General features: G+C 40.7%; 1 protein-coding gene across 1 annotated transcript in view; it reads left to right on the forward strand.

The window, feature by feature from the left end:
- The window catches only part of WDR45B (WD repeat domain 45B), a 119403-nt gene that overhangs the window by 29350 nt on the left and 69091 nt on the right, over positions 1-20962 (forward strand). Inside the window, exon 4 of the mRNA XM_053710377.1 lies at positions 5942-6029. Coding sequence (XP_053566352.1) covers positions 5942-6029 — 88 coding nt within the window. The remainder of the gene's footprint in view (positions 1-5941; positions 6030-20962) is intronic.

The following is a 20962-nucleotide window of genomic DNA, read 5'->3' on the forward strand; positions in this document are numbered from 1 at the left end:
TATATGGTGTGTGTGTGTGTGTGTGTATATGGTGTGTGTGTGTGTGTGTGTATATGGTGTGTGTGTGTGTGTGTGTATATGGTGTGTGTGTGTGTATATGGTGTGTGTGTGTGTGTATATGGTGTGTGTGTGTATATGGTGTGTGTGTGTGTGTATATGGTGTGTGTGTGTGTGTATATGGTGTGTGTGTATATGGTGTGTGTGTGTGTATATGGTGTGTGTGTGTGTATATGGTGTGTGTGTGTGTATATGGTGTGTGTGTGTATATGGTGTGTGTGTATATGGTGTGTGTGTATATGGTGTGTGTGTATATGGTGTGTGTGTATATGGTGTGTGTGTGTGTGTATATGGTGTGTGTGTGTGTGTGTATATGGTGTGTGTGTGTGTGTATATGGTGTGTGTGTGTGTATATGGTGTGTGTGTGTATATGGTGTGTGTGTGTATATGGTGTGTGTGTGTGTGTATATGGTGTGTGTGTGTGTGTATATGGTGTGTGTGTGTGTATATGGTGTGTGTGTGTGTATATGGTGTGTGTGTGTATATGGTGTGTGTGTGTGTATATGGTGTGTGTGTGTGTATATGGTGTGTGTGTGTGTGTGTATATGGTGTGTGTGTGTGTATATGGTGTGTGTATATGGTGTGTGTATATGGTGTGTGTGTGTATATGGTGTGTGTATATGGTGTGTGTGTGTATATGGTGTGTGTGTGTGTGTATATGGTGTGTGTGTATGGTGTGTGTGTATGGTGTGTGTGTGTGTATGGTGTGTGTATGGTGTGTGTGTGTATATGGTGTGTGTGTGTGTGTATATGGTGTGTGTGTGTGTGTATATGGTGTGTGTGTGTGTGTATATGGTGTGTGTGTGTGTGTGTATATGGTGTGTGTGTGTGTGTGTATATGGTGTGTGTATATGGTGTGTATATGGTGTGTGTGTGTATATGGTGTGTGTGTGTGTGTGTATATGGTGTGTGTGTGTGTGTGTATATGGTGTGTGTGTGTATTGTGTGTATGGTGTGTGTGTGTGTATGGTGTGTGTGTGTGTATGGTGTGTGTGTGTATATGGTGTGTGTGTGTATATGGTGTGTGTGTGTGTGTGTATATGGTGTGTGTGTATATGGTGTGTGTGTATATGGTGTGTGTGTATATGGTGTGTGTGTGTGTGTATGGTGTGTGTGTGTGTGTATGGTGTGTGTGTGTGTGTATATGGTGTGTGTGTGTATATGGTGTGTGTGTGTATATGGTGTGTGTGTGTATATGGTGTGTGTGTGTGTGTATATGGTGTGTGTGTGTGTGTGTATGGTGCGTGTGTATGGTGTGTGTGTATGGTGTGTGTGTATATGGTGTGTGTGTGTATATGGTGTGTGTGTGTATATGGTGTGTGTGTGTGTGTGTGTATGGTGTGTGTGTATGGTGTGTGTGTGTGTGTATATGGTGTGTGTGTGTGTGTGTATATGGTGTGTGTGTGTGTGTGTGTGTGTATATGGTGTGTGTGTGTATATGGTGTGTGTGTATATGGTGTGTGTGTGTGTATATGGTGTGTGTGTGTGTGTATATGGTGTGTGTGTATATGGTGTGTGTGTATATGGTGTGTGTGTATATGGTGTGTGTGTGTATATGGTGTGTGTGTGTGTATATGGTGTGTGTGTGTATATGGTGTGTGTGTGTATGGTGTGTGTGTATGGTGTGTGTGTGTATATGGTGTGTGTGTGTATGTGTATGGTGTGTGTGTGTGTATGGTGTGTGTGTGTGTATATATGGTGTGTGTGTATATGGTGTGTGTGTGTCTATATGGTGTGTGTGAGGGTGTGTGTATATGGTGTGTATATGGTGTGTATATGGTGTGTGTGTATATATGGTGTGTATATGGTGTGTGTGTATATATGGTGTGTATATGGTGTGTGTGTATATATGGTGTGTATATGGTGTGTGTATGGTGTGTATATGGTGTGTGTGTGTATATGGTGTGTGTGTGTGTGTATATGGTGTGTGTGTGTATATGGTGTGTGTGTGTATATGGTGTGTGTGTGTATATGGTGTGTGTGTATATGGTGTGTGTGTGTGTGTGTATATATATGGTGTGTGTGTGTGTATATATATGGTGTGTGTGTGTGTGTATATGGTGTGTGTGTGTGTGTATATATATATGGTGTGTGTGTATATATATGGTGTATTCACAGGCTTACATGAACCTGTCCTCATGCACAACAAGTAAGGGTAACAAACACAGCAACACCAGCTTCTTAAAGACACTGCAGAAACCTTTTCACTAAAAAAAAAAATCTCATTGCAGAAAATGAAAAAAAGTTCTCCCTCTGGGTTAATGTCTATTTGCTGTTAACAGAAATGTGTCTGTATGTGATGGTCAGCTTCTTATACAGTTTGTGCAAAGCCTGATGCAGGTGCTCTGTCTGACATAGAGGAACTGACCTTCACATACAGACACTTATTTCTGTTTAACTTGGGAATGGGATTGTGCTACAATCAGTAGGAATAAAACCTGCTTGTTCAGATACTTCTAGATATACCAGGTATAGATGCCAGTAGGCAATAGCAAAGGCATAAGTACTTGGTGTGATCTGAAAAGGATTTCAGCAAATTAGTAAATCATAGATTTATTGCTTCTCAGATTTAGACAACATAAAAAGGACCCACTGGCGCTCAAAGTACTAATATGCAATGTAAGGAATTAAGAACCTAGTCGCTGGCAAATTATGTCTCACTTTGTAAAGCAGACTTGTTACAGGGGCCAAACGTAAGTTTCCCAAATGACTGCAGTGCTAACTCTGTATCAACTTGTTCAAAATGGTTATTATAAACTACTGGTACCCACTCAGCACTTTTCTCCATACATGAACCCATCTGCAACACACTCTGTAGTATCATCCTCTTATGGTCATGTGTGCTACATCAATCCAGACCAAGCCGCCACTCATGGAACCACTCTCTTCTAAAGCACTGTGATCTTCAACACCAAACGCACCAGGAACTATTTACTATAAAGACCTATTTATGTCCTGAGCATAGGTAAACAAAAACAAGGGTGCTCAGGCAATCAATAAGTCCATATATCGGTAAAAAAAAATGGTGCCACTGCTTTCTAATGTTTTATTAGTCACATAATTATGTATGTGTCCCTAAACGCATCTAACGCACTTCGGCTATGGCCTTATCCATAGATGCTTACAGATAAAAAAAACTCTTTAACATTGAAAACCCCCAGCCTGTTACCATTGGTGTATCACAAATCATGTGACCCCCTATTGTTTAAGGTGGAATAGTGTTCATGTGACACAAATAAAGTTATATCAGAGGGAGATTACATTTGACAAAAAAAACATCACATCTAATATTAAGCAGAATCTGTATTAAGGAAGATCTGGTAATACCATTGGGATTATTTATAAATGAAGAAATCTAACAATCTGTATATAATTGTTTACAAAAACTCTTTATATAAAAAATATCTAATGGTTGAATATATATATAGAGGCATATGCTTACCTACAAGAGTAATGTAAAGCTTATGATAAAGAAACAAATATTTACATTTATCTACTATTTACAAATAACAGATTAAAAGAAGAGACTATATACTAAATGTGAGACGTGATCAATCATGTTTAAACAGCAAATTAACCCTATCACCACCTATTTTCAAGGGGTCAAATTTGTTCTATAACTTAGTGATATGCAACCTTTTTTTTGCCGTGGCACACTTTTTTACATTAAAAAAATCCTGCGGCACACCACCATCCCAAAATTTTACAAATTCACACATTGTAGCCTAATACAGGATATATATATATATATATATATATATATATATATATATATATATATATATATATATATATATATATATATATATACACACACATACACACACACACAGTGCTGTCATGCCATGCCTCCTACAAACTATACATGACATATTGACATTCATTCACAAACAATCATAATGATTGTCTGTGAATGAATGTCAATATGTCATGGTTGTAAATGATGCCTGATGAGCCTGTCACATACCTCACAATATTTTAAAATTTGAAAGAGGTACACCCCCTCACTGTTGTCAGTCTGCTGCGGCACACCTGAGGATCTCTCACGGCACACTAGTGTGCCACGGCACACTGGTTGAAAAACACTGCTATAACTGACCACTTTCAAAGTCTCAAGTATGTATGGCATTCAAATATTTGGCCAGGAAAAAGCAAGTGTTGGTCTGCTTAATATTTGAAATGTGTTTTCTGATTCTTTCCTATACCTCATGAGTGGTGCAACCCACATATTGTAAGCAACATGACTCGTACCAAATCAATTAAATTACAAAACATGAAAAAATATCATTACTACAGCCGGTTACATAAGACTCAAAACAATTGCCCTCGAAGTTTACATAAATACCGCGTCTGTACATACCCCAGAAACCTAAACTCAGGGCACCCACAATTGTTCACTAGGTGATAAAATATTATATATTATGTATCATGATTCCTTTATCTACCACATTCTACTGAGACTTAATCCACACTTATTGTTTTTTATATTCTAAAGTTATTTAATTGTAACAAAATTGTAACAAATAAATACATCCTTGAAGTGTTTTAATCTCCCACCAATCTATAAACATCTTGGAATAGGAGGGGGTAAATTTAGCCCCCATAACAGTTTCACATCTTTGGAGATAAAGCGAATCAACAAACATGAAAAACCTCAGCTACTCTTACAATGTAATCCTGGAAATCACTGTGATGAAGAAATTATTTAAAGGGACAGTATACACCAATTTTCATATAATTGTATGTAATAGACAGTACTATAATGAAGAATATGCACAGATGCTGATCTAAACATCCAGTATAAATCATTTTAAAAACTTACTTAGAAGCTCCCAGTTTAGCTCTGTTGATGAGGTTAGGCTGGGACACCCAGTAAAAGGGGCTGGGAAAGCAGAAAGAGCAGACACTCCCCCCTTCGCTGCATGTAAAAAAAACTATTACACAACCAGGAATCCATAGACTTGGGTCTACTTCTGATACTTTGGGGCTTGGTCAGGAGTCTGAAAATCAGCTCAATGTTATTTACAAATAAGCAAAACTATACATTGTTACAAAAACACTCCCAGATGGGCTATATAAATGCATCATCTACAAAACATTGATGCAAAGAAAAATCCAGTGTACCATAAATGTGTTATTTAGGAATAACATGCAGTGATATAAACTGTCACTCACATACAGTCCATCCCAAGTGACTTCATTCATTAATTCTGATGGAGACATCCAGAACGTTTATTCTCCACAGTGGGGAGCAGGAGACTGTCCTTGGTCCCAAGTAAGAAGGCTCATATAGAGGCTTGCGCATCACATTTGTTTATTAAATAAACAAGTACGGGCGCCTGCAAATTCAAATCCTTCTTAACAATATGGTTCCTCCATATCTGGTAATAACCGATCTAAATACATTTACTTGCATAACTCTGCTGCACATTATTGTATCTCCGATCTCAGATACAAATATTTCCATTATCAGGTGCTAGGTCCAGCACCAAGGCATTACATTATATTTGTAGCATGTTTTGTCTTAGCGTTGTTTTTTCTTCTTCTGCCCTTATTGTTTAGTAGTTCTTTGTTGGTGAGTGCAGCTACAGTGAGCCAAGATAACTCCTTTGTTTCCATGAAAGCCTCACTAACTAATATTTTGGGTTTGTTGCCTTCTTACATAAGAGCAGTCACAGATAGGAAAATGATGCAGCCCCTCACCTTTAATAACTCTTCTGTGGTGAGCGCTGCTGAGGCAACTGCACCAGGATATGGGGATAGCAGTAAGTAGGGGTTGTTTTTAGAGCCCTTATGTAATATTAGCACAAAATAAAGTTACTCACAAGCACAAGGCTTTACTTTACTTTTGGTTAATTTGTGTGTTTTTTTTTTTTTCTCTCAGTGATGATCTGGGACGATCTTAAGAAGAAAACCGTAATTGAAATAGAGTTTTCCACGGAAGTGAAAGCTGTGAAACTGCGCAGAGACAGGTTGTTATTTCACACATAATGCATTAAAGTATTGCATCATGGGAATCATTTTATTTACAGGGTTAAAGGGACATAATACTCATATGCTAAATCACTTGAAACTGATGCAGTATAACTGTAAAAAGCTGATAGGAAAATATCACCTGAGCATCTCTATGTAAAAAAGGAAGATATTTTACCTCACAATCTCCTCAGCTCAGCAGAGTAAGTTCTGTGTAAAGAGTTATACTCAGCTGTTGCCCAGCTGCAGGTAAAAAAAAATAAAAAATTAAGAAATGAACAGCAGCCAATCAGCATCAGCAGTGCTGAGGTCATGAACTCTTTTACTGTGATTTTATGAGATTTGACTTAACTCTCATGAGATTTCATTGTAAACTTCCCTAAGCTGAATAGGGAATTAACATGAGTGCACGAGGCTCATCCTTTCAGCTGTCCCAGGACAGACACACTAATATGCTGCTTAGAAATCCTTTACAATGGGATGTGGCTACTGAGGAACTTTGGAGGTAAAATATCTTTCTTTTTTACATAGAGATGTTCAGGTGATATTTTCTAGTCCGTTTTTTACAGCTATGCTGCATCACTTTCAAGTGTTTAAACATTTGGGTATCATGGCCCTTTAAGCAGGCACTGTGTGAGGCGCATGTGCAGCGTGACGCCTGTTTATCTTTAGTGTATACAGACTGTAGAGCTATCTTCCCTGCCAGAGACATAAGTTAGTGATTTTACATTCTATTTACAGGGTTAAGCAGGCACTGTATTAGGCGCATGTGCAGCGTGACACTGCTTATCTTTAGTGTATACAGACTGTACAGCTATCTTCCCTGCCAGCGCCCAGAGACATAAGTTAGTGACTTTACATTCTATTTACAGGGTTAAGCAGGCACTGTGTGAGGCGCATGTGCAGCGTGACGCCTGCTTATCTTTAGTGTATACAGACTGTACAGCTATCTTCCCTGCCAGAGACATAAGTTAGTGACTTTACATTGTATTTACAGGGTTAACCAGGCACTGTATTAGGCGCATGTGCAGCGTGACGCCTGCTTATCTTTAGTGTATACAGACTGTACAGCTATCTTCCCTGCCAGAGACATAAGTTAGTGACTTTACATTGTATTTACAGGGTTAACCAGGCACTGTATTAGGCGCATGTGCAGCGTGACGCCTGCTTATCTTTAGTGTATACAGACTGTACAGCTATCTTCCCTGCCAGAGACATAAGTTAGTGACTTTACATTGTATTTACAGGGTTAACCAGGCACTGTATTAGGCGCATGTGCAGCGTGACACTGCTTATCTTTAGTGTATACAGACTGTACAGCTATCTTTCCTGCCGGCGCGAATAAGACTTTCTATACCTAGTGTTGTCACATATAATGTTATCTGCACACTTTCATTACTCAGTACAGTTTCTAAGCAGATGAGTGAACAGAGCACCAAGTGTACTGCAGTATTACATCACTAGAACAGCCAATAAACGGCCCCTAGGCTGCTGCGCATATTACCTAATGAGAAATCTGTCACTGCTGTTAGGTATCACAAATTGGCAAACTGACAAATGTAATTTAAAGTTATCATTTGTGATCACATACTGCGGATGTGGCCTGAATACCATGATCGCACACATGCACGCTCCTATCTTGCCTAGGCACCATACATTGCACACATGCACGCTCCTATCTTACCTAGGCACCATACATTGCACACACGCACGCTCCTATCTTACCTAGGCACCATACATTGCACACACGCACGCTCCTATCTTACCTAGGCACCATACATTGCACACACGCACGCTCCTATCTTACCTAGGCACCATACATTGCACACACGCACGCTCCTATCTTACCTAGGCACCATACATTGCACACACGCACGCTCCTATCTTACCTAGGATACCATACATTGCACACACGCACGTTCCTATCTTACCTAGGCACCATACATTGCACACACGCACGCTCCTATCTTACCTAGGCACCATACATTGCACACACGCACGCTCCTATCTTACCTAGGCACCATAGATTGCACACACGCACGCTCCTATCTTACCTAGGATACCATACATTGCACACACGCACGCTCCTATCTTGCCTAGGCACCATACATTGCACACACGCACGCTCCTATCTTACCTAGGCACCATACATTGCACACACGCACGCTCCTATCTTGCCTAGGATACCATAGACACAACACGTGCATGCTCCTATCTTGCCTAGGATACCATAGACAGCACACGCACGCTCCTATCTTGCCTAGGATACCATAGACGGCACACGCACGCTATCATCTTGCCTAGGATACCATAGACGGCACACGCACACTCCTATCTTGCCTAGGATACCATAGATGGCACACGCACGCTCCTATCTTGCCTAGGATACATAGATGGCACACGTGCACACTCCTATCTTGCCTAGGATACCATAGACACAACACGTGCACGCTCCTGTCTTGCCTAGGATACATCGATGGCACACGTGCACACTCCTATCTTTCCTAGGATACCATAGATGGCACACACGCAAGTTGTTTTACTAAGCATTTTATATTTTGCTCCATTTTTCTGTAATTTAACTCTGGAAATTGTGGATTCTCCAGTACTGACAGGTGAAATATCACATGGCAGCTGCACAAGCCTAAACCTGCCACATATCGGTTGCTGATTTTCATATTTCTGCTAAGGGCAAACAATGGAGATTTTGTTAACACAGCCCTGTCTCTCACATTCTGATTGACTCCTCCAAACAAGGAAATTGTTAGGGGGATTATGTCTGTTGCAGCAGACAGGGTGTTCATTTGTCCTAACAACGCTTAGACTCAGCTGGTATGTTAAAGGGATATTAAACAGTATGAGATTGTAATATAAAAGTTTCTATAAAGCAATGGGGGTTTCCCCTTATCGCCTGCTGACGACAAATATAAAACGGGCAATAAAGGTGTGTGCAAAAAAGATTGTTAAAGTTTGCACACTGCCTTGTTTGAATAGTCTGTTTTATTTCCTTTTTTTTTTATTTTCTTTCATGTAATTGGCAAGAGTCCATGAGCTAGTGACGTATGGGATATACAATCCTACCAGGAGGGGCAAAGTTTCCCAAACCTCAAAATGCCTATAAATACACCCCTCACCACACCCACAAATCAGTTTTCACAAACTTTGCCTCCTATGGAGGTGGTGAAGTAAGTTTGTGCTTAGATTTCTACGTTGACATGCGCTTCTCAGCATTTTGAAGCCTGATTCCTCTCAGAGTACAGCGAATGTCAGAGGGACGTGGAGAGTATCACCTATTGAATGCAGTGATTTTCCTAACGGGGGTCTTTTTCATAGGTTCTCTGTTATCGGTCGTATAGATTCATCTCCTACCTCCCTTTTCAGATCGACGCTATGCTCTCATATACCATTACCTCTACTCATAACTGTTTCAGTACTGGTTTGACCATCTGCTATATGTGGATGGGTGTCTTTGGGTAAGTATGTTTTTATTACTTAAGACACCTCAGCTATGGTTTGGCACTTTATGCATTTATATAAAGTTCTTAATATATGTATTGTACTTATATTTGCCATGAGTCAGGTTCATGTATTTCCTTTTGCAGATTCAGTTTCATATTTGGGGAAAGTTAATATTAAGAAATATTTTTTTCTTACCTGGGGTTTAGTCTTTTTTCCAATTGAATACTTTGTTTCAAATTGCGGGCTGACTTAGGCTCGCAGGTGCGCCAAATGCTACACTTTATTGCGTCAACATGGTTGGCGCCAAAAAAGTTTTAAGTTACGTTGTGCGTCATACTTGGCGCCAAACTTTTTTCATTATTTATTTGCCCCATTGCTGTTTGCCTCTTGCCTTTTTCTATGTCAGAGGGCTATGCTATTTGCATTTTTTCTCATTCCTGAAATTGTCATAAAAGGAAATTGATCATTTTGCTTTATATGTTGTTTTTTCTTTGACATTCTGGAAGATGTCTCAATCTGATCCGGTCTCAGAAGTATCTGTTGGAACTTTGCTGCCTGACATCGGTTCTACCAAAGCTAAGTGCATTTGTTGTAAAATTGTGGAGATTATATCTCCTAATGTCATTTGTATTAGTTGTCATGATAAACTTTTACATGCAGATAATGTGTCCATCAGTAATAGTACATTGCCGGTTGCAGTTCCTTCAACTTCTAATGTACATGATATACCTATGAATTTTAAAGAATTTGTAACTGATTCTATTCAGAAGGTTTTGTCTGCATTTCTGCCTTCTAATAAGCGTAAGAGTTCTTTTAAAACTTCTCATAAAGTTGATGAAATTTCAAATGACCGACAACATAATGAATTATCCACCTTGGATGAGGATCTATCTGATTCAGAAGATCCTTCCTCAGGCATTGACACTGACAAATCTACTTATTTCTTCTATAAGGTACGACGAGTCCACGGATTCATCCTTTACTTATGGGATATTATCCTCCTGCTAACAGGAAGTGGCAAAGAGCACCACAGCAGTGCTGTCTATATAGCTCCTCCCTTAGCTCCACCCCCAGTCATTCTCTTTGCCTACTCTAAGTACTAGGAAGGGTAAAGTGAAAGAGGTGATAAAATATTATTTTTTTTATTTCTTCAAGCAAGAGTTTTTTGTTTTAAATGGTACCGGTGTGTACTATTTACTGTCAGGCAGCAGATGGATGAAGACTTCTGCCTGGAGGCTGATGATCTTAGCATTTGTCACTAAGATCCAGAGCAGTTCCCACAGAATGGCTGAGGAGTACAAGAAACTTCAGTGTGAGGAACCCTTTCATGCTATAAGCAGTGAGGTATGTTCAGTCATTTTTTTCTGGAGAGACTGTGGTATTTCAGAATTGGCTGACTGTATCCCCATGAGGGAGAGGGTAAGCAGTAATCCTAAAATATATAGAGGGGCCTTACTAAGCTTGCATAAGGGGCTACTAAAAAAAATGGTTGACACTGAGTTTGAATGTTTGTGGGCAAACGTTTTTTGAACTGGGAGTGCTGATAACGTTTTTGGGAACTGAAAGAGATTATTTGAATAACGTTTTTTTGTGACTTTATTGAGGGTACACTTGGCTTCTGGTTTGGGTTTCAGAACCCACATGGCTAGTTGGGAACCGCTCTGGTGCGGTTCCTTTAGGCTGTAAAAACATTGAGTGAGATAGGTGGGGCCTATTTTCGCGCCTCAGTTGCACAGTTGTAATTGCAGAGCAAGCAGCAAGCTCCAACTCCGGTGGGCCCTTGTGGAAGTGTTGGGCCAAATCGAAGCTTTAACTCCATTTTTCCAACCCCTGAGGGCAGGTAGGCGCCACAGAAGGGATGTGGCGAGGTGCAGGGGGTGTTTTTGTCCGTATTTAGGCCTTATTAACGATCCGGTTTTGCACAGTAAAGGGTTAACTGTTCCTTTCTTTGTGGGGCAATCTCAGCTGCATTATTTGTATATCATATCAAAAAAATTAAAGGATTGGTGTATTTTAAAGCAGTTTTGCAGAACGTGTATGCTTTTTTTCTCTTAAAGGCGCAGTACCGTTTTTTAAGATTGTTATTTTTTCACTAAATAAAGTGTTTTCAAGCTTGTTTGTGGTCATTACTAGCCTGTTAAACATGTCTGACATTGAGGAAAACCAATGTTCAATGTGTTTAGAAGCCATTGTGGAACCCCCACTTAAAAGGTGTCCCTCATGCACTGAAAGGGCAATAAATTGCAAAGAACATATTTTAGCTAATAAAAGTATGTTGCAGGATGATTCTCAGTCAGAAGGGATACAGGTTATGCTATCTAATTCTCCCCAAGTGTCACAACCATTAGCGCCCGCATAAGCAACGCCAAGTACTTCTAGTGCGTCTAATTCTTTCACCCTGCAAGACATGGCCGCAGTTATGAATACTACCCTCACAGAGGTTTTATCTAAGCTGCCTGGGTTGCAGGGGAAGAGCAGTAGGTCTGGTGTGAGAGTAAATGCTGAGCCCTCTGACGCTTTATTAGCCATATCCGATGTACCCTCACAATGTTCTGAGTTGGGGGTGAGGGATTTGCTGTCTGAGGGAGAGATTTCTGATTCAGGAAAGATGTTCCCTCAGACAGACTCAGATATGACTGCTTTTAAATTTAAACTAGAACACCTCCGCTTATTGCTCTGGGAGGTTTTAGCGACTCTGGATGATTGTGACCCTATTTTAGTTCCAGAGAAATTGTGTAAAATGGACAGATATCTAGAGGTTCCTGCCTACACTGATGTTTTTCCGGTCCCTAAGAGGATTTCGGACATTGTTACTAAGGAGTGGGATAGACCAGGAATTCCGTTCTCTCCCCCTCCTACTTTTAATAAATGTTTTCCGTATCAGACACCATGCGGGACTCGTGGCAGACGGTCCCTAAGGTGGAGGGAGCTATTTCTACCCTGGCTAAGAGTACAACTATACCTATTTAGGAAAGTTGTGCTTTCAAAGATCCTATGGATAAAAAAATTAGAGGGTCTCCTAAAGAAAATATTTATTCATCAGGGTTTTCTTCTGCAACCTATAGCGTGCATTGTTCCTGTAACTACTGCAGCTGCTTTTTGTTCGAGGCTCTGGAGGAGGCTCTTCAGGTTGAGACCCCATTGGATGATATTCTGGATAGAATTAGGGCTCTCAAGCTAGCTAATTCTTTCATTACAGATGCCGCTTTTCAACTGGTTAAATTAGCGGCAACGAATTCAGGTTTCTTTCATGTAATTAACAAGAGTCCATGAGCTAGTGACGTATGGGATATACATTCCTACCAGGAGGGGCAAAGTTTCCCAAACCTTAAAATGCCTATAAATACACCCCTCACCACACCCACAAATCAGTTTTTACAAACTTTGCCTCCAAGGGAGGTGGTGAAGTAAGTTTGTGCTAGATTCTACGTTGATATGCGCTCCGCAGCAAGTTGGAGCCCGGTTTTCCTCTCAGCGTGCAGTGAATGTCAGAGGGATGTGAGGAGAGTATTGCCTATTGAATGCAGTGATCTCCTTCTACGGGGTCTATTTCATAAGGTTCTCTGTTATCGGTCGTAGAGATTCATCTCTTACCTCCCTTTTCAGATCGACGATATACTCTTATATTTACCATTTCCTCTACTGATTCTCGTTTCAGTACTGGTTTGGCTTTCTACAAACATGTAGATGAGTGTCCTGGGGTAAGTAAGTCTTATTTTCTGTGACACTCTAAGCTATGGTTGGGCACTTTATTTATAAAGTTCTAAATATATGTATTCAAACATTTATTTGCCTTGACTCAGAATGTTCAACTTTCCTTATTTCCAGACAGTCAGTTTCATATTTGGGATTATGCTTTAAATTATCATATTTTGTCTTACCTCAAAAATTTGACTTTTTTCCCTGTGGGCTGTTAGGCTCGCGGGGGCTGAAAATGCTTCATTTTATTGCGTCATTTTTGGCGCGGACTTTTTTGGCGCAAAAATTCTTTTCCGTTTCCGGCGTCATACGTGTCGCCGGAAGTTGCGTCATTTTTTGACGTTATTTTGCGCCAAAAATGTCGGCGTTCCGGATGTGGCGTCATTTTTGGCGCCAAAAGCATTTAGGCGCCAAATAATGTGGGCGTCTTATTTGGCGCAAAAAAATATGGGCGTCGCTTTTGTCTCCACATTATTTCAGTCTCATTTTTCATTTGCTTCTGGTTGCTAGAAGCTTGATGTTTGGCATTTTTTTCCCATTCCTGAAACTGTCTTATAAGGAATTTGATCTATTTTGCTTTATATGTTGTTTTTTTTCTCTTACATATTGCAAGATGTCTCACGTTGCATCTGAGCCAGAAGATACTACAGGAAAACCACTGCCTGCTGGATCTACCAAAGTTAAGTGTATCTGCTGTAAACTTTTGGTAGCTATTCCTCCAGCTGTTGTTTGTAATAATTGTCATGACAAACTTGTTAAAGCAGATAATATTTCCTTTAGTGATGTACCATTGCCTGTTGCAGTTCCCTCAACATCTAAGGTGCAGAATGTTCCTGATAACATAAGAGATTTTGTTTCTGAATCCATAAAGAAGGCTTTGTCTGTTATTTCTCCTTCTAGTAAACGTAAAAAGTCTTTTAAATCTTCTCTCTCTACAGATGAATTTTTAAATGAACATCATCATTCTGATTCTTTGGACTCTTCTGGTTCAGAGGATTCTGTCTCAGAGATTGATGCTGATAAATCTTCATATTTATTTAAGATGGAATTTATTCGCTCTTTACTTAAAGAAGTACTAATTGCTTTAGAAATAGAGGATTCTAGTCCTCTTGATACTAATTCTATACGTTTGGATAAGGTTTTTAAAGCTCCTGCGGTTATTCCAGAAGTCTTTCCTGTTCCTAATGCTATTTCTGCAGTAATTGCTAAGGAATGGGATAAATTGGGTAATTCATTTACTCCTTCTAAACGTTTTAAGCAATTATATCCTGTTCCGCCTGACAGGTTAGAATTTTGGGACAAAATCCCTAAAGTTGATGGGGCTATTTCTACCCTTGCTAAACGTACTACCATTCCTACGTCAGATGGTACCTCGTTTAAGGATCCTTTAGATAGAAAAATTGAATCTTTTCTAAGAAAAGCTTATCTATGTTCAGGTAATCTTCTTAGACCTGCTATATCATTGGCTGATGTTGCTGCAGCTTCAACTTTTTGGTTGGAAACTCTAGCGCAACAAGTAACAAATCGTGATTCTCATGATATTATTATTCTTCTCCAGCATGCTAATAATTTCATCTGTGATGCCATTTTTGATATTATTAGAGTTGATGTTAGATTTATGTCTCTGGCTATCTTAGCCAGAAGAGCTTTATGGCTTAAGACTTGGAATGCTGATATGGCTTCTAAATCAACTCTACTTTCCATTTCTTTCCAGGGAAACAAATTATTTGGTTCTCAGTTGGATTCTATTATTTCAACTGTTACTGGTGGGAAAGGAACTTTTTTACCACAGGATAAAAAGTCTAAAGGTAAAAACAGGGCTAACAATCGTTTTCGTTCCTTTCGTTTCAACAAAGAACAAAAGCCTGATCCTTCGTCCTCAGGAGCAGTTTCAGTTTGGAAACCATCTCCAGTCTGGAATAAATCCAAGCCAGTTAGAAAGGCAAAGCCTGCTTCTAAGTTCACATGAAGGTACGGCCCTCATTCCAGTTCAGCTGGTAGGGGGCAGGTTACGTTTTTTCAAAGAAATTTGGATCAAATCTGTTCACAATCTTTGGATTCAGAACATTGTTTCAGAAGGGTACAGAATTGGTTTCAAGATGAGACCTCCTGCAAAGAGATTTTTTCTTTCCCATGTCCCAGTAAATCCAGTGAAAGCTCAAGCATTTCTGATTTGTGTTTCAGATCTAGAGTTGGCTGGAGTAATTATGTCAGTTCCAGTTCCGGAACAGGGGATGGGGTTTTATTCAAATCTCTTCATTGTACCAAAGAAGGAGAATTCCTTCAGACCAGTTCTGGATCTAAAATTATTGAATCGTTATGTAAGGATACCAACGTTCAAGATGGTAACTGTAAGGACTATATTGCCTTTTGTTCAGCAAGGGAATTATATGTCCACAATAGATTTACAGGATGCATATCTGCATATTCCGATTCATCCAGATCATTATCAGTTCCTGAGATTCTCTTTTCTAGACAAGCATTACCAATTTGTGGCTCTACCGTTTGGCCTTGCTACAGCTCCAAGAATTTTCACAAAGATTCTCGGTGCCCTTCTGTCTGTAATCAGAGAACAGGGTATTGTGGTATTTCCTTATTTGGACGATATCTTGGTACTTGCTCCGTCTTTACATTTAGCAGAGTCTCATACGAATCGACTTGTGTTGTTTCTTCAAGATCATGGTTGGAGGATCAATTTACCAAAAAGTTCTTTGATTCCTCAAACAAGGGTAACCTTTCTGGGTTTCCAGATAGATTCAGTGTCCATGACTCTGTCTTTAACAGACAAGAGACGTCTAAAATTGATTACAGCTTGTCGAAACCTTCAGTCACAATCATTCCCTTCGGTAGCCTTATGCATGGAAATTCTAGGTCTTATGACTGCTGCATCGGACGCGATCCCCTTTGCTCGTTTTCACATGCGACCTCTTCAGCTCTGTATGCTGAACCAATGGTGCAGGGATTACACGAAGATATCTCAATTAATATCTTTAAAACCGATTGTTCAACACTCTCTAACGTGGTGGACAGATCACCATCGTTTAATTCAGGGGGCTTCTTTTGTTCTTCCGACCTGGACTGTAATTTCAACAGATGCAAGTCTCACAGGTTGGGGAGCTGTGTGGGGATCTCTGACGGCACAAGGACTTTGGGAATCTCAGGAGGTGAGATTACCGATCAATATTTTGGAACTCCGTGCAATTTTCAGAGCTCTTCAGTTTTGGCCTCTTCTGAAGAGAGAATCGTTCATTTGTTTTCAGACAGACAATGTCACAACTGTGGCATACATCAATCATCAAGGAGGGACTCACAGTCCTCTGGCTATGAAAGAAGTATCTCGAATTTTGGTTTGGGCGGAATCCAGCTCCTGTCTAATCTCTGCGGTCCATATCCCAGGTTTAGACAATTGGGAAGCGGATTATCTCAGTCGCCAAACGTTGCATCCGGGCGAATGGTCTCTTCACCCAGAGGTATTTCTTCAGATTGTTCAATTGTGGGGGCTCCCAGAGATAGATCTGATGGCTTCTCATCTAAACAAGAAACTTCCCAGGTATCTGTCCAGATCCCGGGATCCTCAGGCGGAGGCAGTGGATGCATTATCACTTCCTTGGAAGTATCATCCTGCCTATATCTTTCCGCCTCTAGTTCTTCTTCCAAGAGTAATCTCCAAGATTCTGAGGGAATGCTCGTTTGTTCTGCTAATAGCTCCGGCATGGCCTCACAGGTTTTGGTATGCGGATCTTGTCCGGATGGCATCTTGCCAGCCATGGACTCTTCCGTTAAGACCAGACCTTCTGTCACAAGGTCCTTTTTTCCATCCGGATCTGAAATCCTTAAATTTAAAGGTATGGAGATTGAACGCTTGATTCTTGGTCATAGAGGTTTCTCTGACTCCGTGATTAATACTATGTTACAGGCTCGTAAATCTGTATCTCGAGAGATATATTATAGAGTCTGGAAGACTTATATTTCTTGGTGTCTTTCTCATCATTTTTCTTGGCATTCGTTTAGAATACCGAGAATTTTACAATTTCTTCAGGATGGTTTGGATAAGGGTTTGTCCGCAAGTTCTTTGAAAGGACAAATCTCTGCTCTTTCTGTTCTTTTTCACAGAAAGATTGCTATTCTTCCTGATATTCATTGTTTTGTACAAGCTTTGGTTCGTATAAAACCTGTCATTAAGTCAATTTCTCCTCCTTGGAGTTTGAATTTGGTTCTGGGAGCTCTTCAAGCTCCTCCGTTTGAACCTATGCATTCATTGGACATTAAATTACTTTCTTGGAAAGTTTTGTTCCTTTTGGCCATCTCTTCTGCTAGAAGAGTTTCTGAATTATCTGCTCTTTCGTGTGAGTCTCCTTTTCTGATTTTTCATCAGGATAAGGCGGTGTTGCGAACTTCTTTTGAATTTTTACCTAAAGTTGTGAATTCCAACAACATTAGTAGAGAAATTGTGGTTCCTTCATTATGTCCTAATCCTAAGAATTCTAAGGAGAAATCATTGCATTCTTTGGATGTTGTTAGAGCTTTGAAATATTATGTTGAAGCTACGAAATCTTTCCGTAAGACTTCTAGTCTATTTGTTATCTTTTCCGGTTCTAGGAAAGGCCAGAAAGCTTCTGCCATTTCTTTGGCATCTTGGTTGAAATCTTTAATTCATCTTGCCTATGTTGAGTCGGGTAAAACTCCGCCTCAAAGAATTACAGCTCATTCTACTAGGTCAGTATCTACTTCCTGGGCGTTTAGGAATGAAGCTTCGGTTGACCAGATCTGCAAAGCAGCAACTTGGTCTTCTTTGCATACTTTTACTAAATTCTACCATTTTGATGTATTTTCTTCTTCTGAAGCAGTTTTTGGTAGAAAAGTTCTTCAGGCAGCGGTTTCAGTTTGAATCTTCTGCTTATGTTTTTTGTTAAACTTTATTTTGGGTGTGGATTATTTTCAGCAGGAATTGGCTGTCTTTATTTTATCCCTCCCTCTCTAGTGACTCTTGTGTGGAAAGATCCACATCTTGGGTAGTCATTATCCCATACGTCACTAGCTCATGGACTCTTGTTAATTACATGAAAGAAAACATAATTTATGTAAGAACTTACCTGATAAATTCATTTCTTTCATATTAACAAGAGTCCATGAGGCCCACCCTTTTTTGTGGTGGTTATGATTTTTTTGTATAAAGCACAATTATTCCAATTCCTTATTTTATATGCTTCGCACTTTTTCTTATCACCCCACTTCTTGGCTATTCGTTAAACTGATTTGTGGGTGTGGTGAGGGGTGTATTTATAGGCATTTTAAGGTTTGGGAAACTTTGCCCCTCCTGGTAGGAATGTATATCCCATACGTCACTAGCTCATGGACTCTTGTTAATATGAAAGAAATGAATTTATCAGGTAAGTTCTTACATAAATTATGTTTTTGCCATTTTATCGCGTAGAGCGTTACGGCTTATGTCCTGGTCTGCTGATGTGTCCTCAAAATCTAAGCTTTTAGCCACACCTTTCAAGGGTAAGACCCTATTCGGGCCTGAACTGAAAGAGATCATTTCAGACATCACTGGAGGAAAAGGCCATGCCCTTCCTCAGGATAAGACAAGATGAGGACCAAACAAAATAATTTTCGTTCCTTGCTCAATCCAAGTCAGTCTGGAGGCCTAACCAGATTTGTAACAAAGGTAAACAGGCCAAGAAGCCCGCTGCTGCCACCAAGACAGCATGAAGGGGTAGCCCCCAATCCGGGACCGGATCTAGTAGGGGGCAGACTTTCTCTCTTTGCTCAGGCTTGGGCAAGAAATCGTAACCCAGGGGTATCTTCTAGATTTCAAAGATTCTCCTCCAAGGGGGAGATTCCATCTTTCTCAATTATCTGTAAACCAGACAAAAAGAGAGGCATTCTTACGCTGTGTAGAAGACCTATATACTATGGGAGTGATCTGCCCAGTTCCGAAAACAGAACAGGGGCAGGGATTTTACTCCAATCTGTTTGTGGTTCCCAAGAAAGAGGGAACCTTCAGACCAATTTTAGATCTCAAGATCCTAAACAAATTCCTCAGTCCCATCCTTCAAGATGGAGACCATTCGGACTATTTTACCAATAATCCAGGAGGGTCAATATATGACCACCGTGGACTTAAAGGATGCGTATCTACACATCCCTATCCACAAAGATCATCACCAGTTCCTCAGGTTCGCCTTCCTGGACAAGCATTACCAGTTTGTGGCTCTTCCCTTCGGGTTGGCCACAGCTCCCAGAATTTTCACAAAAGTGCTAGGGTCCCTTTTGGCGGTTCTAAGGCCGCGGGGCATAGCAGTGGCGCCTTATCTGGACGATATTTTAATTCAGGCGTCAACTTGCCAACTGGCCAAATCTCACACGGACATTGTGTTGGCTTTTCTAAGATCTCACGGGTGGGAAAAAAAAAGAGTTCACTTATCCCTCTCACAAGAGTTCCATTCCTGGGAACTCTGATAGATTCGGTGGACATGAAATTTTTTCTGACGGAGGTCAGGAAATCAAAGATTTTAACCACCTGCCGAACTCTTCATTCCATTTCTCGGCCATCAGTGGCTCAGTGTATGGAGGTAATCGGACTAATGGTAGCGGCAATGGACATAGTTCCGTTTGCTCGCTTGCATCTCAGACCACTGCAACTCTGCATGCTCAAACAGTGGAATGGAGATTATGCGGATTTATCTCCTCAGATAAATCTGGATCAAGAGACCAGAGACTCTCTTCTTTGGTGGTTGTCACAGGATCATCTGTCCCAGGGAATGTGTTTCCGCAGGCCAGCATGGGTCATAGTGACAACGGACGCCAGCCTATTGGGCTGGGGTGCAGTCTGGAATTCCCTGAAAGCACAGGGTGTGTGGACTCAGGAGGAGGCTCTCCTCCCGATCAATATTCTAGAACTTAGAGCGATATTCAACGCGCTTCAAGATGGCCTCAGCTGGCTTCGGCCAGATTCATACGATTCCAGTCGGACAATATCACGACTGTAGCATATATCAATCATTAGGGGTGAACAAAGAGTTCTCAAGCGATGAGAGAGGTTACCAAAATAATTCGATGGGCAGAGACTCACTCTTGCCATCTATCAGCAATCTATATCCCAGGAGTGGAGAACTGGGAAGCGGATTTTCTAAGTCATCAGACTTTTCATTCGGGGGAGTGAGAACTCCATCCGGAGGTGTTTGCACAATTGATTCATCAATGGGGCACACCGGAATTGGATCTGATGGCGTCTCGTCAGAACGTCAAACTTCCTTGTTACGGGTCTAGATCAAGGGATCCTCAAGCAGTACTGATAGATGCTCTAGCAGTACCCTGGTTGTTCCTCCTGGCTTATGTGTTTCCACCATTTCCTCTCCTTCCTCGTTTAATTGCCAGAATCAAACAGGAGAGAGCTTCAGTGATTTTGATAGCACCTGCGTGGCCACGCAGGACTTGGTATGCAGACCTAGTGGTGATGTCATCTCTTCCACCATGGACTCTGCCACTGAGACAGGACCTTCTGATTCAAGGTCCGTTCCAGCATCCAAATCTAGTTTCTCTGCAGCTGACTGCCTGGAGATTGAACGCTTGATTTTATTCAAGCGGGGATTCTCTGAGTCGGTCATAGATACCTTGATTCAGGCTCGAAAGCCTGTCACTAGGAAAATTTATCATAAGATATGGCGTAAATATCTTTATTGGTGCGAATCCAAAGGCTACTCATGGAGTAAGATCAGGATTTCTAGGATTTTGTCCTTTCTCCAAGAAAGCTTGGAGAAGGGGCTAT

Source organism: Bombina bombina, chromosome 1, assembly GCF_027579735.1.
Source record: "Bombina bombina isolate aBomBom1 chromosome 1, aBomBom1.pri, whole genome shotgun sequence".
Taxonomy (NCBI): Eukaryota; Metazoa; Chordata; class Amphibia; order Anura; family Bombinatoridae; genus Bombina; species Bombina bombina.